Below are 20,022 nucleotides of genomic sequence, written 5' to 3'. Positions count from 1 at the left end.
GAAGGCAGTGACCTCTGAAGTATTGTGTATGTTTCCTGTGATTTCTGCTTTTAGATTTGAAGAACTAGGTCATTTTGGTTTTTGTTTGGCAGAGCTTCCTATTGCCAGCCACACACCTCACCCTTCTCCCAGAGCTGTCTTTGTTTGCTTTAAGTTTTTTACATATAACTTGTCACATCATGTAGCATTCTTGCATAATGTATGCCCCTTGAGCCCAGTACTTTCTTGCTTTTAGGTTTCTGGAAAGGAGGAATCAGGGGCGAAAGAGGATTAAGAACTCTTTTATCTTTTGGAAACCAGAGTTTCTATTAAACAAAAGTTCTTAGACCCTAAGGAAAGTGCAGGAGGTGCCAGAGTTGAACAGCTTATATGAGGCTTGAATGACTGAAATCCATTGAGGTACAGTAACCTCCTGGCTCTGCAAGGAGATTTTGTATAGGATGTGGTAAGTCTCAGGATTTTGCTTAAAGAAAAGAAAAGAAAAAAAACTTTAGAAAACTCTTGAGTTTTTGAATTTTGACCTTATTACAGCAGAATTGTAGAAATGGGACAGGGGAAAGCCCATCTCTTTAGTGCTAGGAATTCCACAGATTAAATTGAGAGGAGGTCTTCATATTGCGGATTGGTTTGTCACTTGGGCTGGCTCTTCCATTCCTGTAGAATGAAGAATGCTGACCCTGGCCTGTGTGTGAGTTTTATTATCTTCATAAGAATTCATCTCTTCTGAGTTTTGTCTATGTTAGGGTTATGTTAACATGTTCCCTTTGTTTCTTGCTGTCCTGGATAGCTATCAGATAGTTTTTGTTCCTTATCATAAGTTGCTTCAAAACAGTTTTAACAATTTAGAATTCAAATGGAAGATTTCATGGATGTGGATTAATAGAATTATTTACAGTTAAATCTCTCAAGCCATTATCCGTGTCTATCATATTACGACTTTTGTATAAAATACTTTTTTCCCTATGTGGAATATTATTTTAAGGGTCCATCCAGCTTGTCTAAAGCACTCTATTTGAGTATTCTTGAATGCTAGTACTGTCAAACCGTTTTAATTGCTTCCTATTCACTTTGCCCATGGATTGAGACCATCCTCTGCCATAGTCTTGTGTTTATTGCCATGTGGTCTTTATTTTTTTCTGTGTACCAATTTCCTCAGACTAGTTTGGATTTCTAGCTTTTGTCTCCAGGATGTCACGTAAATGAAATCATTCATTTTATAGTCTTTTTGGTTTGGCTTCTTTCATTCACATAATGCATTTAACATTCATTCATATTGCTCTCTCAGTAGTTTCTTCCTTTTAATAACTATGTTTTAAAAACATCTCCAATTGCTTTTTAGAATTTACATTTAGAATTTACATTTTAGAGTTCTGATTTTCTTAATTTTGTATCTTTATATGGTTTTTTGGTAAACGCTAAGAGAAAATATCTTCAAAATTATTTTTGGTGCCCCAGCATGTTTAAGCTATTATGTGGCTTTTCATTTTGATATAATAGAATAAATTTTGACCCATGTAATAGCCTGAAATGATTGGTTTTTATACCCATTGTACAGTTGAAGAAACTGAGGCCCAGGGAGATTAGATAAATTGCCCCTAAAATCAGGACTGGGGTGTGGCTCAAGTAGGGCCTGAATTCAAAACAGCACCACACACACACAAAAAAAGCCCAAATCACTCAACCCTATGTTCAGAACCTAAATATCATCACTCCCAAGACTGTAGGTGTTACTGTTCTGCCATTAAAGTGTGATGAGGCATTGGGTCTTGTGTTACTGGTGAAGATTCCCGAGACTGAATATAGTGTCATTTGTAAAACCCTTTGTCTTCCGACACAGGATTATCATCTGAATTTTCAGGGCTCTGACCCTTGAGTGGGCTTGGCTGTCAGGAGATTGGTTTCTTCAGTCTTACCTTCACAGAAGTGTTTGTTCCTGATTATCATCAGTTGATGATATTATATTATGGCTTGGGTCTAAGAATAACAAAGACACATAGTCAGGTTTTTATCTTATGATGTGATCTTGATAGCTCTAGAAGTGCCTGGCCACTTGCTTATACTGCTATCCTGAGAAGTGAGTCTTATCAAGCAAGTTGATTTTTATCACCAGATTAGGAATAAGCAGTACTTTTCTCTGATTGAAGAGCTGAACTGGGATTTAGAATTGATACTTATCTTCTCTTATTATCACACTAAAATTAGAATGTTTGGCTGGGTGGCCACAAAGATCCCATTCAGTTCAGATTCTGTGAATGAGATATTTTTGAAATGTTTCAAAAAAAGCTTCCATAGTTTGTAGCTTTATATCATCTCAAATACAGCAGATTATAGAAAAGAATTATAGCAACATAAGACATTAGTTGAAATCAGTAATTATTAAATAGTCAGAGGAGATTCATCTATAGTTAGAAAACCCTGTGATTTGGCAGACAGCCTACAGGAAGCCTCTCAAAGTGGACTTTTCTAATATTCTTGGTCCAGTGACAGTAGTTTACAAATAACCTTACTAGTTATGTATTTTCCTCACAAAGGAGGATTAAAATCACTAGTCTTGATTTGTGTTTGGGCTTACAATACCAGTGCAGGGTAACAAAACTTTTAATCTAACACATAGAACGTTTAGAACACTTTTCTTTTGAAGAGTAGTGTGTTAAATTAATGTTAATAGTGGCAACACATTCTTCCCAGCCAACAGAACAAATTTAGCTCAGTTTGAAAGTGATGACAGCCCTAATGCCTTCTCAGTAGTAATAACTTGGCACATCATTCATGTTAGGTGCCTATATTTGGGGGAATCTGGAATCTGGATTTGTAATCCAATCCTTGTAAGTTTCCCTTATATTGGTATTGTCCTTTTCTTTTGACCTACTTGTAATAAATTCGTGTGTAATATTAACACATCCATTCTTTCACCAAATAACAAGCTAGTATTAGATATGTATTAGCAGTGAAGATAGATATGCTTCTTGTCCTCATAGCCCTCTTTTAGTCTTAACAGAGGTGAGCACTTGTTTACTTATAGTCATGAATTTAAGTTACATTATCTCTAGTCTTTTGTGAAGAACATCAACAATTTACCCATACAGACTTTCTCTGCTTGAGTTATACAAAAGTAGTTTTTCATAGAAAGCCTAAATTTACAAATTGCTATGCAAACCATAGAAAACTTTAGGTACCTAAAAGAATTCATAACAAGGGCTAGGGATATAGCTCAGTGGTAGAGCAAGCCTATCATGTGTGAGGCCTGTGTTCAATCCCCAGCATCACAAGAAAAAAAGAAAGGCCAGTCGTGGTGGCACAGACCTGTAATCCTGGCACTTAGGAGGTAGAGATAGGATGACTGAGAGTTCCAGGTCAGCCTGGGCTACCTAGTGAGTTCAAGGCCAGCTGGAACTACTTATCAGGATTCTGTCTCAAAAAATGAAGGGTTTGTGATGTGGCTCAGCAATAAACCATTTTCCTTATATGAGAAAGGCCCTGGGTTCAATTGATCCCCAGCACTGCCCTCCCCCCCCAAAAAATCATAATTTAAAAAAAAAAACCCTTCAGTGTATTTTGGCAGTGCGCCACCTTTAATGCAAAATACAATTTTTCACTGAGAGCTCAAGTTTATTGGAAATCCTTAAAACAGAGAAGCCTTTCCTCACACCGGTTTGAATATTCTAGCTGTACACAAATGTTTCTTCTAGATTATAGAGTTGTCTTTGAAAGGAATGAGTGACCATTTGTCATTTGAAGTTGGCATGAACTTAGGACTCTTAAAATGAAACATTAGAGCACAAAAATGTATTTTCAGATGTTAAAATGTTAACCATACAAAGGAAGAATTGGAAGATAAAGATAAATCTGAGAAAACTTCCCAGAAAGTAGAGCATGAAGGGAGATACTTGAGGAAGGAGGAAAGAGAAGAGAGAGAGAGAGAGAGAGAGAGAGAATACATATATGATAATCTGAATTAGAGATTCAGCCATGGAAGGTCCATCATTCAAATATAGTAACAGTAGTTCCATTAAAAGAAAACGATAGGAAGAGAAATAATATAAGAGGATCTCTCAGAACCAAAAGATTGAGAGTTTCCAGATTGTGAATCTACCAGTTACCCAACATCATGGATGCACATAGCCCTGAAGCAACTTACTGAGAAAACATACTCCTAAAGGTTTTCTGAGAAGGAAGAGATGTTGCCTATAATTGATCAGAAATGAGAATGGCTCACATTCTTCAACAGAGGTAGTGGGAGGAACAGGACATTGGGGCAGTGCTCTCAAAATTCCAAGAAGAAATGGACCTCCAACCTGTGATTCACTCCCAAAAAACTGTTAGGATAGAACATAAGCATTTTCAGAGTTAGTGGATATTGTGTTTCACCAGAATGAGAGTGTAAATATAGCAGAAACATGGAAGCCCATTTTTAGACGAAAAAGGTGATTCTCAAGGAAGATAGTAAGGAAGAGTCCAGGAAAGTGACTTTGAAGCAGTTTGAAGAGAATGTTGGAGGATTCCTGATAGAGGACCCCAGGTACCCAGGAAAAAATTGAATTTATATTGAGAGGAGTTTTAAGGGAACGCTTTGTTGTAAGTTGAGTAAATCATAGAAAATAAAGCAATTTTTTAAATGAGCTAATTGTTATGTTAGGAAAAAACTTACACAAAAAGCTTTTAGCACAATATAGTTTATACCTTAGCTGTGAATTAAATATTGATTCAATAAATAATGATGGTAACTACTGGGAAAGTAATTATTCACCTTTCATAATAGGGGAGCGTTCTGTTTTTATAAAGTTCTATTGAAACATCATCATACTCATTTGTTTGCACACTGTCCTTGGCTGCATATGCACTGTGGCAGAATTGAGTATGCTAGTCCCTGGTCCCCATTTTGCTTTCCATAGTCAACGGTGATCCAGAAATATTCAGTGAAAATTCTAGAAATAAACAATTCACATATTTTCAATTGTAGGCCTTTCTGAACACCACGATAAAATTTTGCACCATCTTGTTCTGCTACATAAATTATCCCATTTTATAGCATCACACTGTGTATAACTACCCACCCATCAGTCACTTAGTAGCCATCTTGTTATCAGATCTGACTGTTGAGATATCACAGTATTTCTGTTCAGTAACCTTATTTCCTTTAACAGTAGCCCCAAAGTGCAAGAGTAGTGGTGGTGATGCTGGCAGTTGGGATAGACCAAACAGATGCCATACATGCTTCCTGTAAGTGAAAAGTACAATAAGCTATTTTGAGAAAGACACCACATTCAGTATGTAACAGTATATTGTTGTTATTCTGTTTTATGAGTTATTGTTAAATCTGTTACTATGCCTAATTTATAAATTAACCTTTATCATTAATCTGTGTTTATAGGGAAAAAACATAGTGCATATAGAGTTCAGTACTATCTGTGATTTTAGGCATCCAGTGGGTGTATTGGAATGTATACATGGATAAAAGGGAGATGACTATAGTTGAAACTGGACTACACGGCCCACAAAGCCTAAAATATTTATCTGGTCATTTATAAAAGTATTTGTTGACTCCTGTAGGAAGAAGCCAATAGAATGTCTAAAACTGAAAGGAAAATAAAAAACTCCCAGCAGTGTACACATGTGATTTACAATATGATTGAGAGAAGCCAAAGGAACATCTAAAGATCAAATGATTGCCTCTGGGAAAAGTGAATGGGTATAGTCAGGGATGACTTTTAGGCTTTCTGATGCTACTGAATTTTCAAGCTAAGTACAGTATTACTTTGAAAGTGTGTAAATGAATAACATTGAGAAATTTGATTAGATTAGAATAAAGCAGGAAAGAGAAAAAAAGAGGCTAGGAGTTATGAGGGAGAAAGTGGAGGTTCAAAGCCTTTTCTGTAAACATAGCTTTCCCATTTATTCACTCACTCACTCCACCATCACTTAAGAATCCAAATGTCAAATGCTGAGGTCTTTCCTGCAGAATAGGGTTCCTTCCCAGAAGGTGCTTTGTCATTAATAGCTGAGGGCATGCATTAAGGTAAAAGATGATAATATGATGGTATTGCTACTGTAGTTTAGTGCTTATTACAAGATGCTTGTGGGGTTTAGGAAAGTGGGAGAACATAATACTAGACTTGAGTTTGGAAATATAACAGGTCAAGGGTGATAGAAGAATTTTCTAGGCAGAGACAGACTAAACAGAACCTGAGTGAGCAAGGCAGGTGTTGGGACCTTTAAGTATTCAGTATTGTTGGATTTATAGTAGAAAAATTATGTCAGAGCAGTAGACAAAGACCAGAGACCAGATTGCTTATGCAGGGCTGTGCACTATGTTTGTAGGTATTCATGGTGTCCAGTGGTAGAGCACTTACTTACCTAGCATTTATAAGACTCTGGGTTTGATCTCCACCACAACAAAACAAAACAAAAAAGACACAGTACCCACTGAACAATTACCATCTAATTTTGTTTGTATTTTAGGAAAATATACTCTTGGTAGCAGTAAGGGTAACAGGGTAAAGGAGTAAGCAACATGGAGAGTAGAGAGGGAGAAGTGGGAGATAAAGGAGAATGATGGAGGGGGTGAATTCAGCTATGATTTATTGTAAGAACTTTTGTAAATGTTATAATGTACCCCCAGTACAATAATAATAAATAACAAGAAAATTGAAAATTTATAAAAGAGAGAGAGATTAGAAAGGCTATCTCAGGCAAAAACAATCCCCCGAAAATATGTGGAAATAAACCAAAATGAACTGGAGAAGATTCAGGAATTCAGCAAGGGATTCAGGAATTGTAAAGGAGTTAAGGGAAAGGGAAGGAATCAAGAAAGATTCAATTCTGGGCTGGGTGGCTGGTTGTAAGAAATTAATTTAACCTCTACTGGGGGACACAGAAGCAGGTATGTGTGAAAGTGGTACTTTGAGGTTGGTCTTAAATAATTGTAGGGTTTCTGGTGGTACCTAATTAAAACTTTTGCCAGGATTTGTTTGGACAGGAGGGTCAGATTTGCAGTTGTGCAGTGGTCATTGTGTATAGATGAAGGTTAGAAGTGGAGTCGAAAATTCAGAAAGCCTGTGTGGTATTAGGAGCATTGAACTGTGGGAGACAGTGACATTTAAGGGTTAGACTTTATAATAGGAGGAGCCCAAAAGGAAGCTGAACCTGGAAGCTTGTAATCAGAGCGTAATCTTCAAGAAGCCAGTGAGATGAGAATTTTAAGAAGAGGAAATGGTCTGTATTTTTAAAATGCTACAAGGAAGTCAGAATAACTAGGGAAATGAAGTCTAAAAACAGCTTGAGGGAAGTATATAGGAGAAAGTGAAATTTCAGGTATGTGGAGGATTTGTTAGTTGTAACTATTATGAATTGAACCTGTTTCTTTGTTAAGAGGAGGAGAGCTATAGTAAGGGAGAAGTTTAATGGTAATTTTAGAAGGGGAAAGGATACTTCCACTCAAGAAATGCTCATTGAGCATCTGTTACAATTCCTGGCTATTCCAGGCTCTGGAAGTATAGAATCAGCAAAACAGAGCTAACATTTCTTGTGTGTGAGAGGCACAGGTTGTAAACTCATAACCTATAGACAGAGTGCCAGGGAGTAACAGATGTTTGGAAGAAACTAAAAATCAGGGTAAGAGGATGAGAGAGTGAGGTGGGTGGGGATAGAGATGCTGTTCCTACAGGACAGCTAGAGAAAAGGTCTCTGATAAAGTGACATTTAAGGAGTCCTGAATGAAATGAGGAAAGAGTGAAGAACTGAGAAGTGGGAGAGGGAGAATGAGTTAGTTGTCCTCAGGACCAAGGCCACCACCCTCTGATGAGTAAGGAAAGACAACTGGCAGCACTAATTCTTCCACGTAGTTTATGTTCACTATCTGATAGCACCATAGATTGTCATCCCTTTTAATTCTCCTAAGACCCTGTGAGGCAGGTGTTGTCACCATTTAAAAGTGAGGAAACAATGTCTGGAAAAGGTTTTGCATGTCTAATCATTATTGGAGCCTGTATTCAAACTCTGATTTTTGGTACTTCAAACTCTTGCTATTGGATGCTTCAAGCCTAGTTAGAGGCATAGGTAACTTTGTCCATTTTGTTTTGTGGAGTGTGGTAGCTTTCTCCCCCTCTAGACCACTTTATAGTCAAGAATGTCTGTCAAGAGTCTTAGTAAGAGTTATCTGGATAGGGTTTTAAGGAAGGTGGCATTCTCTAAGACAGCTCTGCTTTCATGAGTAACCTTCCCCAGATGAGTTCTTGCCAATCTTTCCTAAAATAACCACCTTTTAACCTTGTGGAATTGTTTTATTTGTGCCATTGTTAGAATGGTTCTTAGGAACCAGCCTCAAGGTTCAGGGTAGGCCTAAATTATAAATTAGAAAAGCACATGGTCATTGTAGAAAATATGAGGTGTGCCTGATTTTTAAAGTTGCTTCCCATGTACTTTTTGTCTCTAAGTGCCTGATAGAGTTATAGGGGATGGGGCCCTTTCAATAGCAAAGTTCTCCATCCTTACCATTGTGAGTTGAGTCTTTTGTTGTCTTTTGTGAGTGTAAAGGATTGTGGTAGGAGTCTCCTGTGTCTTTGTTTGGAAAATACTTCCTTAAAGAAATACACTTGTAGTAAGCAGGGATTGTTAAGATGACCAGGTTCTCAAGATGCACTGAATTTAAATGATTTCTATAAATGAGTGGTTGAATAGTGTGAACCTGATGCTTTGTTATTTTTAAGTGTTCTTAATGCAGCATCGAAGACCTTGGAAATGTCACAGGCACCATTGGGGAGAAATTTTGAACTACAGAGAGATAGTAATTATGGAAAAAAAAACTTTCAGAATGTTCCTACTGGAAACTGGCACCCATGTTTTCTTAATAGAAGCATTGTTAGCTGGGTTAGGAAGGAAAGGGAACTTTTATGTTGTTTGCTTTTATATTATTAGCAGCATGACTTCTGGGGAAGGTAATTAAATGCTGCACACACATAAGTATTGAAAGTGGTAGAGGCAGAGTCCTACCGTTTTTCATATGATTCGGAAATTATACACAAGATTAGTTCCCCTTGTCGGGAAATTTCCTAGTTTACCCATGCAGTTAGGGGTTTCAGAATTGTGTATGTTATGTTTCTTATTAAATGTTGAGACCCTGAAATTACTGTTTGATTTGTTTTTTATTGAGTAGAGGATCTAATCACAATTTCTGAGTGGTAGCAACATAGCAACAGAGACCATAAACCGTTTCCAGTGTATGCAGAAGTACAAGTGCTTTAATGTGTCTTATTTATTTATTTCTGGTACTTGTTAGATAGTTTTTTTAATGTGTGCCATCAAAAAGGCTTTTAAAAGTTGAGGTGATTTAAGAGAGAATGTTTGTAAATTGTAGGTTGCTATTCAGAGGAGTAAAAAGGAATGCATGCATATTGACACCTGTTGATGTTGATGACCTGTGGCAGTCTGTGGGGTGACAGTCTTCTGTTGGTGAATGGGGAGCTAGAGGGGTGCTAGAAATGATTCAACAGAAATAAGTTGAGAAAATGATTCAACAGAAATACGTTGAGACTTGCTGAGGATTGTTTTCAGTTAACCAGTGCAATTACTTTTTTTTTTCCCTCAGAAAAGAATCATGCAACTTTTATTTCTTTGGATTTTACAGATACTTTGCTACATAGTTTATGTATTCTTATGAGATTATATTTTTTCATTTGTATAATGTTCAACTTTATACAGTTTTCTTTTTGGCAGTATTAGGGTTGGAACTCAGGTTTGAACATAAGCTTGCTAGGTAGGTACTTGCCATTCAAGCCATGCCTGTAACCCTTTTTGGTGTGGTTGTTTTGGAGACAGGATCTCACTTCTTGCTCAGCCTGGCCTGAACCAAGCTCCTCCTATTGGCTTCCCATCATTGCTGTCATCCTGACAGGCATACACCATCCTTCTGATCTCAGCCTGGATTATAGGTGTGAGTCATCTGGCCAACCTTGTAGAATTTTAAGGTAGTATGTTTGGTAGTATATCTATAATCTTAAAAAAGTTCAGAGTTTTTGGAGTGTATAGCATATGTAGTAAAATCAAGATTACATTAAAAATTGTTTAATGTAAAACAATTACCCCCACTGCAAAATTACTGCAGTGGGGTAAATGGCAAGTACATAATTAAGTGACATTTGAATTACAAAAAACTTAAGCCACAGTGGCACATTTTACCATTTTAGACATTCAGGTATTTAGACATCACTGGGGTCTAATATTCAAAACTCATTTTACTACCAAATGTGGTACTTTTAAGAAGTTTCTAGAAAATAATTGTAATCATTGTTTTTGGGGAAAGTTATTGTCTTTATACATAAGGGATGAAATTTAAGTAAAGTGTAAACATACAATATATTATAGTGACAAATCATTCTTACCACTGGGAAAGGCCAAGTTTATCCATTTCTTCTTGAACAAAAATTAATTTTTCATTTGACATAAAATAAGTATAATATATGTCCATTCTATTGTAAGAGAAATTCTTCGAAAATCTTCAAAGCACAAACCATATGATCCTTTTTTTCAAAGACTGACAGAGTACTTAGTAACCACTAAAATGCTAACCTTAGCAACTAAAAATGAGTGATTCACAATTCTAAAATTCAAATAATAAATTAAGAAAGCTAGTTACAGGCTTTTGCAGCTATCAGATGTGATAAAACAAGAATTTTCAATAGTTTCATTATAAACTATTATTATTATTGGCAGTCATCAACATCTAGGCAAGATATACAGTGTGATACTGATAAAATTATTCTGATCTTCCAATAACTCAAATGTAAGCTCACAAAAAATTAATGATTATACAGTTGTGAAGTAAAGAGCAGTAATTCCTACAGTAGCATCACTTGTACTCTCATGGGTTCCATACACACATTCTTTCTCAAAGGATAGAATGAGTTGAGGGGAAAAGATTTGGTTTATAGTCCTTTACCATCTTTTCGAGTCACACTTGCTTCAGCGCCTGCAGTCTGTAGACTTAGCTCATCTGCCTTCTCTGACAGTCTTGGGCCTATGGTGGCTCAGGCCTCAGGAGTAGTGGGCCCTCCAGGGCCCAGGCTCTGCTGTGATAGGCATTTTCTTGTTCCACCCACCTTGACCTTGAGCTCATTTCCTTAGGATATATTCCTTAAAATGGAACCAGCACATAAAAGGATCAGACTGGTTTATAGATCTAGTGACACATTGCCTGAGTGATTTTCAGAAAGCTTAAACAGTTGAAAGGGCCATTAGCAGGGAGTAGTAGGTCCTGTTTTCCCATATTCCTAACAGTGTTAGGAACCTGCAAAACACATGCTGGTTTGTGGTACTGAATCCAAAATTGTGGTTTTTGGTGTCTTTATTGCTTAGTACTTGTGTCATTTCTTTGTATATTAAAAAATAATTTTATTAGTGGAATTGACATTGGTGAAATTTTTCAGAATTTTTTACTTTGTTCAGTCCAATTTTGAGTACATATGTCTTATCACTGATAATACCCTTTTTTGCCAGCTGGAATTTTTTTCCCAAAAGTATTTCTTCATTTCAGAATTTGTGGCAATTTGTGATGGCTGAGAATGTCTGTTTTCTGGGTCTAATAATTTGAAGTTGAAAGATAAAGGAAAGGAAATAAACTTATACTAACATAATTTGCCTAGCACTAACTCCACCCTAATAAAATGTAGGAAAGAATATTCTTTTAAGTTCACCTCAGAGCTCTTGCCATTTCTCTGGAATTGATGGCTTTCTTAGTCGTTCCCTTTCCTGATTCAGACAGCTCTCTGCCCTCCTATACCATGTCTGCTTTCCAGCTTGTTTCCTACTTGGCCACTATGCTCTTTGCAGACAGCACTATCTTAGTAGATAAGTCTGTAGAGAAGACTCAGTGGCATTTTATGGCACCTTTTATAGAAAATACCTCTAACTCTTGGAGGAAAACTAACTGAATTGACAGACATTAAAGTGATAAACTGTAATTGTGGTCTCAAGGATGATGAGAATCATAAAACTTACAAATTTGGGGAGGGGACAGTGCTGAGAATTGAACCCTGGACTTTTGTGCTTGCTATACCGTGCATGTGCCACTGAACCACATTCCCATCTCTTTGTTTCACATTTCTGTTTATATCAGACATGCTGTATTTACATCAGACATGCCATTTACAATATTGGGATCCTCTTACTTTTAATTCTTTTTAAGCTTTAAAAATTTTATTGTAAATTGACAAATTAGAGTTGTTTATATTTATGGGGTACAGGGTGATATTAGCACTTATGAATATAATATGAAATAGTTAAGCCAAACTAATGAACATGTCTACTACTTCAAGTACTTGTCTCACTTTAATCTTAAAGATCTACTTAAGGCCTATATATTGTATTCATTTGGATAGAATAATTATAAAACTTAAGGATAATTGTGTGCCTCTGGGATAATTTTCTGGGCTATTGGGGGTCTCTTTCTGTGTAGGATGTCCTGGAAATCAAAGTAAACAGTAATTGTTAGGTAACATCTGAAGCCAACCAGGAGCCACAGGCGATTCCTCCACTGTTCATATGTAATGAGGTGAGAGCTTCAGACCTAAGGCAGAACCTACAGTTTGTGACGCAGGCAGTCCCAGATTCTTGGATTCGTGCACTAGGGTTCTTTCTTCTGTCTGAGGTGCTCTATTGTACCTGTAAAGTCAGTTGATGGACTCCTATGTGTTCACATATCATTTATGTGGAAAAGTTCCACATCATGAAGGACATTATGGTTGGAGTAGGGATGGAGGTTTAAGTCCTGAGTTGAATAAAATAAGTCATTAAAAATCATACAAAATGTTATAATAGAGTTTATTTCATCATGCAATATATGCATGTTATTTAAAACATAATGTAGGGGAATTTAGGAAATGGAGTAGTAACCTACCCCACCTGATATCAATTCTTATCTTATTCTTTGAAAGAATTATTTTGAACCATTTAGCCCTCTTTTTTTCTTAGTATTTCTACATCTTAACAATGTTTTGTCTATTATAAACATTATTTATTGATTTTCTTCCAAAAGGATGACGGCTTACCTTATTTCTCACTTTCTCTCCACTCCTTTCATAGTCATGCCATTTATTTTTATTCTTCCTTTACTTACCTAGTAGTTTTAATATGTCAGCATTTTTTAAATAACTTATCCCGTCTACATCGACAGTATCTTTTTGACTTCATCTCATGTGGAACAGTAAATTAGGGTCTGGTTAGATAGGGTTAGTTCTACACTTATGTTGTTGAACATAAATGTTCAGCGGAAGTAACTCTCTTTGATGTTTTATTCCTGTATCACAGTTAATCTAGAGATAATCTAAAGTATTTCATTTTGGATGTTACTATAATAACATACTTGCCTTTTTATGTTTTGCAGAAATAAATATCTTCTTTCAATACATGAAGATGAAAATACAGAAGAAAGAGAAGCAGGTAGGTGATCCCATTTCTTTGTAACACATCTAGGTATACCTTGTAATCTTAACAAGAGGGGACCCTGACAGTGTTGATGCATGTCTTTAACCTCCAGTAGTTCATTGCCTCTGTTTCTATTCTCAATGTGGTAACAGCTCAGAATGATTTAATACATTATTATTATTATTATTGTTATTTTGGTTGTACTGGGGTTTGAACTCAGGGCCTTTCACTTGCTAAGCAGATGCTGTGTCACTTGAACCACACCCCCAGCTCTTTTCACTTTTAGTTATTTTTCAGGTAGGGTCTCATGTTTATGTCACCACTGGCCTAGACCTTTGTCCTCCTATTTATGTTTCCTGCATAGCTGGGATGGCAGGCATACACCACCATTCCTATCTTTTATTGGTTGAGAGGGGTCTCTCGAACTTTTTCTTTTTTGGCCCAGGCTGGCCTCAAATTGCAATCCTATTGATCTCTGCCTCTTGAGTAGCTAGGATTACAGGCATGAGCCACCATGCGCAGCCTTAGTGCATGAATTTTTCCTTTTGTTCTGTAATTTCCCTATAGGAGTAATGTAATGAAAACTTGTAAATCAGAATATTATTAAAAATTAGCAGGCCTGGGAGTATGGCTCAAGTGGTAGAGCTCCTGCCTAGCAAGCGTGAGGCCCTGAGTTCAAACCCCAATATCAATAAAAAAAATTAGATATGCAGAAAAGAAATCTTTCCTGTCTTGGAACAGCTTTCCAAGTTTTTCTAAGAGAGAAAATTGATCAGTTCTTTATAATTTATATATTCACTATATTGGAATATATATATATATATTCACTACATTTAGTTAACAAAAACCATTCTTTTATTTATAAAATTCTTACTTAAAATGGTCCTTGGAGGTTTCCTCCTAGGTGGAATAATGAACTAATTAAAAGGAGGTAGATATGAATTATTTGGCAGTTGATTTCTTACAGGAGAGTTCATAATACTTTGTCCCTATGCCACACCCAGGGTCCTTTTCCTTAGTTGGTACTTCTGTGCTTCAGGTGATCTTAAATTAAAAGGAAATCTTCTTCTTCTTTTTTTTTTTTTTTTTCAATTATTGTTGTGCTGAGGGTACATTGTGACATTTACAGATGTTCTTGCAATATATCATACTTGACTTCACCCCCTCCATCATTCTCTTTTATCCCTCCTTCCCCCAGAAAGAAATCTTGAGACTCCAATTGATGTGGCTCACAGAAGTGAGATGTAGAGATCTGCTTCTGTCTCTTATAAATAGTCTATCTTATGAACTGGCTTTTCTTTTACAGAACTGGATATTAATCTGATAATTAGGGCATCTGAATTCCTGCTTTTTACTGGAACCCTGTGCGAATAGGTTGGATGGGACCAGCCACTCTTTCCTCTCCAGTGTGCCTCTCAGGAGCCCTAGTCAGATATGGGCGACTTAGGAATATGGTTACAAAAACTACCCTCTAGCCTGTCCCCGTGGATAGCTTCATTTGGGGAAGTAATTTTCATCCTTTGCCAGTTTTCAATAGGAATATCAGTGACTAAATACTGTCTACACATTGGATTTCTGCCTGTCTTATCACTATAATGAGTTTTCAGCTGCCAAGAATTTATCCTATGGATCTACTCAGGTATGCAAAACTGTGTGTGTAAAGGACTTTTGTTAGTTTAATTTATGATAGCAACAATGGAAAAGAACCCACAGATTCATCATAAAGGGGACTGTTTAAACTGTAGCACATCCATCTAATAATGGAATATTATGCCACTTTAAAAAATTACTGAAGATACCCCAGAGCCTCAAAATTATTGTCATTTATGATATGTGGTCAGGTTTATAGCTCTGAAAGCAAGTTCCATATTTAATTTTTAAACATTTGTTAAGGTAAGCTTTTATTTAAATATAAACATTCTATAGCAATTACCTCAAATTGTATTCAGAGTTGTTTTTTGGGTTTTTTTTTTTTTCATGATTTTATTGGTTCATATTAAGACCTTTGGTGTCAGCCATCTATTATATAGTTTCAGTTAGATGGGTTTTCACTTTAAACCTCACTGTAATGTAGGTTACAGAATAGGACTTTTTATTTAAAAGTTAACATTAGCTATGGTAGAGGATCAGGTTAAATAAATAGAACCACTTTCAGGATGAGTTGATCCTGCTCCTCTTTGTCAGTGCTGGTGTTAGGTCTACAGATGATGGAACTTAAAAAAAATTGCAGAGCATGAAAAATAGAAATAGAAAATTACTCTGATGCTAAAGCAACTTGTAGGCTACAAGATTGTGTGTTTACCATGGAGAACAGAACCTAATCGAGAAGAGTCACTGCTCTGGAATAAACTTGGGCTTTGATTTCCATAGCATGAGATTGAAGCTCCCACTCTACCATTTAGTTGTATAGCGTTGAGCAAGCCCAGCCTCATTTTTCTATCACTTAAATGGGGGCAGTCATGTATGTCTTACACTGTACAAAAAGATTAAATGAGGTAATTTATCAAGTACTTACTATTCAGTATGTCACTAGCAAGGAACTCTTTAAACTCGCATTCCTATTCATTTTTCCTCTTCTCTGGAAAAAAATGACATGTAAATATATTCTGATCTTGAAAGTTTGTCATTTCCTTGTTCAAAATCTTATCAAGGTAAATTAAACTGGGATGACAGATTTTACAAGTTAGTCAAAACTTAGTAATAAATAATCATGCTTCTTATTAACAGAAGAGGCATAACAGGAGTAGTGTGCCAAGAACAAAGGCTTTAGAGATTGACTCTGTATTGCCTAAGGAGTGTTGCAAAAAAAAATATTAATAGTAAGATATTTAGAAATGAATCTCTTACATTCTCTTATCTACATTAAAATAAACTGCTTCTAAGACACATGTATATTTTTAATTTCTAAGATGACTAAGCATTATTAGAAAGAAGAAATTAACTAAATGAATTAGAGAAATAACAATGTGAATTCAAATCACCAAAAGACCACATAGCACTATTGATACATAGTATGCTGAAGATAATCTTCATAAGGTGATACACTCTCACAGTAGTTATGATATACCTATGATATAGGACTATTGATTTTTATTCATCTCAGCCACTTGCTTGGTACTGAGAGGTATAAAATATGACAGTGAGATACATGATATGCAACGTGGTCAACAGGCACTTGTAATCTTAAGGGGTAAGAGCATTCTAGTGTATGTATACAATGTAGAGCATGAACGTAATAGAAAAATTTAATACTATAAGTAGAATTAAAGCTTGGAGCTATAACCAGGAGGTAACCGAGACTTGTAGTAATTATGGAAGAACCTTGCCTCCATGAGCAAGAGTCGAGTAAATGAGCCTTCTCTCATGTTCTATAGAAAACATAATGGGAGGGTTGGTGGTGAGAAGAGCTTTCTTCAGAAAGCAATGTTGTGGGAGTCTCAGAGACCTTCAGACTCTTAGATCTTGTTTCCTTTCCTTGAGTGAACATATTTATTCACTAAACAAATACTTGTTGAGTTTTTCTGCATTTATTCATCCAGAAATATTTGAGTTCTACTTGAGACCAGGTTCTTAAGAAAAGTATAGTTTGTTTATAAACAGCCAGTTAAAGTAGGGAATGGCAGTGTGCCTTGGAAAAGCCAGGATTTTACATTGTTACTAGAAGAATAATGCTTTAGAATAAGAGAATGTGGAGAATGAGGAATGCCAGCCCCACCAAGAATTTTAGAAGAGGTGGAGTCTCCAGGGAGAAGATTCAGGAGGGAAAGATGGGAAAGAAGAGAGTAATACGTGACGGGGGTTGGTGGGATAAGTGGGTTCAGGAAGATGAAGTACACAGTAGTAAGGGAGAGAGCAAAGCTCTGCATTGAGATGCTAAATTTTGGCTGTACAAAAGATGAACTAGAATAAAGAGGCATGGTGGATTCAGCTGGCTTCCAAGTTACCAACAGATTGTCTCTGTTTCCTCTAATGAGAAGAAGTGAGGACTCAGATCTCTAGGAAGATGTTTACCACCAATATGGATCACCAGATCACAATCCACAATTCAGAATAGTGCAAGAGGAAGAATAGCAAAGTTAATAATATGGATGAGTGAACAATTCATTTCTAAGACTTTGCACCTTCATCCTATAGAGATCAGGAATAATACTTGTCAGACCTTCAATTTGGTAGTCATTGGCAGACCTTTTTCAACATAAAAAAAGAGGAATAGTTAGTAAATTGCACAAAGAACTAAGATACAAAACATTCTCACCCTAGAATCATGTTTCAAAAGGACTGAAAATTAACTTTATCCATCTCCTCCCCACTCCAGAACAAAAGAAACCAGAGAATTAAATGTTTTTCCTTGTCTTTTAAAATTACTTAATGTATTTTTTCATCATTTTAATTGATTTTATGTTCTGCAACATGCACTTGAAGCCAAAATGAAGTGACTTGCATGGTAAAAGAATGATGAACCATTTCATACAAGGTATAATAGATGAAGCTAGGACACTGTAGTCTGGAGAAGTGAAGATTCAAGGAGATCATGTGGGAAAGAGGTTAACTGCATCTGTTGCTGGACCTATGGACCCGAATTGGACATAAGGGGAAAGTTACAGAAGGATAGGCATAAAGAAGAGCATCCTGGGAAGTTGAGCTGCCCAGCCTTGGCATATGCTTGTGAACAGTAAGCACCTTCTCCCTAGAAGAGACTGGAAGGCTATTTGCTTATATTTTAGAGACCTAGAGATAGCAATATTACCTTAGAGGTGTATCCTGACCAGAATCCTACAGTGTGCCAGTGCATTTAATGGTGTTTATAAGACCAAAATACAAGCTGGGAACTGGTGGCTCACACCTGTAATCCTAGCTAGTTAGAAAGCTGAAATCAGGAGGATCAAGGCCAGTTCCAGCAAATAGTTATGAGACCCTCATCTCCAAAAAAAAAAAAAACTAACTAGAGCAAAGTGAACTGGAGGTGTGGCTTAAGCAATAGGTTAGCTGCTTTGCAAGCGCAAAGTCTGAATTCAAAAAAAGCTCACCCCCTCCCCAAAAAAACCAAAATATGAGACAGATAACAAAAGAATATTTTAATGGAAATAAGCTGCTAATTTTTAATTTTTATGACAAATGAGGCTTTAAGTCCATTTAATGTAGAATACATTGGAATAAAGAAGGTAACTTAAAAACTGAATAGAATTACTAGGAGCTGAAACAAAGTTTCTGCTTAGGCTCTTTGCCTTTTCCACCACTGTCTTTGAGAACCATGAAAGAAATTCTTTTTGTCTCACCTTTTTTTAATCCTTGGCAAGTATCTTTGGTAAGTTCTCAACAAGATGCTTTAAAAATAAAAAACATGATTCCATGGATTACTGATTTTGAAATTTAAATTTTATGGTTTTTTATTACTAGTATCTGTCTTTTTCAACATCAAGTAATTGTGCTGCAAGTTTTGGGTTTCTCTTCACTCTTGAGGATGTCCCAGCTCTGCCGCTCTCTAGGAACATAACTGTGGCAAGTTACTTCATCTCTGTGAGCTGATTGTCTTATCTATGAGATTAGGGAGTTAAAAACTAGGTAGTTACCTCTGGTTCCTGGGAGTGGAATTGCTAGACCATTAGGTAGGCATATGTCTAGCTTTACAAAGAACTAGCTGACCTTTTCCCAAAGCATTGATACCCCATCACATGTAACATTTAATCAGGTCTCATCTGGCTGCTCTGGTGACCTAACAATTTGTTACAGATCCTTGGTAGATGATAAAATGCTCAATGAAATGCACATTCGCTTTTTACCAGAGAGTTCACATCCCAACTTCTCCACTCACCAGCTGTATGGCCTTGACATATCCCTTAACATCACCAATCTTCTGTTTATCCCTAATCAGAATGGGTATTTTTATACTGCCCTTATAGGATAGTTGTAGAAATTAGAGAACATGCAATATGCCTCATGTGGTTCTGTGACTTCCTGATTGAATCCCCCTGCAATCAGCTGCCTCCATCTTCTTTGGAAAGCACTGCCATTCAGAAAAAGAGATTGTGGCATAAAGCATGAATTGAAGAGAGGGTCTCATTCTGACCTACAGTTAGCTGCCTTGGTGGAATTTGGTCTTTTATGTGTTATCTTTGAAAGCCTCTTTAATAAGCAAACTTTTGCCTCTTACTTTTTCCATCTGTCTGCTCTTGTATGCTAAGAAAGATTGATCTTGGAGTGCAAGGTGTCCCTGGCCCAGAATTTGGTAATATCCCCAGGATGGCTGTGCACAGGGTCTGAGCTTTAACTGGATACCTGTCACTCATTGCTGGGTTTCTTCTTAACTTGTGTTTCATTAATTTTTTTAAAATTCTAGTTTAAAAAAAAAATCAGATGACATAAGATACGCCATCTTAGGGCTGGGGGTGTGGTAGAGTACCTGCCTAGCAAACTTGAGGCCCTGAGTTCAAACCCCAGTAACTTCCCCTTCTTCAAAAAGAAAGATATGCCATCTTAGTCATTTTCTTGTATTTGATTTAAAATTCTGTCTAGTTAGCGTCTCCTTTTCCTAAGCCAGATAAATATTCAGTCAGCAGTGAGGTAGTCAGACAGTTTTTTCTTCCTTTCTTTTCTCTTTCCCCTCTC

At 36.6% G+C, this 20,022-nt stretch overlaps 1 protein-coding gene across 4 annotated transcripts in view; it reads left to right on the top strand.

Annotated features, from left to right (window-relative positions):
• Window positions 1-20,022, top strand: part of Chd6 (chromodomain helicase DNA binding protein 6) — a 190,622-nt gene that overhangs the window by 38,381 nt on the left and 132,219 nt on the right. For all 4 annotated transcript variants that reach the window (XM_074074779.1, XM_074074780.1, XM_020187192.2 and 1 more), the window contains one exon: window positions 13,376-13,431. In XM_074074779.1, coding sequence (XP_073930880.1) covers window positions 13,399-13,431 — 33 coding nt within the window. In that variant the 5' untranslated portion in view covers window positions 13,376-13,398. The remainder of the gene's footprint in view (window positions 1-13,375; window positions 13,432-20,022) is intronic.

This window comes from Castor canadensis, chromosome 5, assembly GCF_047511655.1.
Source record: "Castor canadensis chromosome 5, mCasCan1.hap1v2, whole genome shotgun sequence".
Taxonomy (NCBI): domain Eukaryota; kingdom Metazoa; phylum Chordata; class Mammalia; order Rodentia; family Castoridae; genus Castor; species Castor canadensis.
This window is presented reverse-complemented; position numbering and strand designations above follow the sequence as displayed.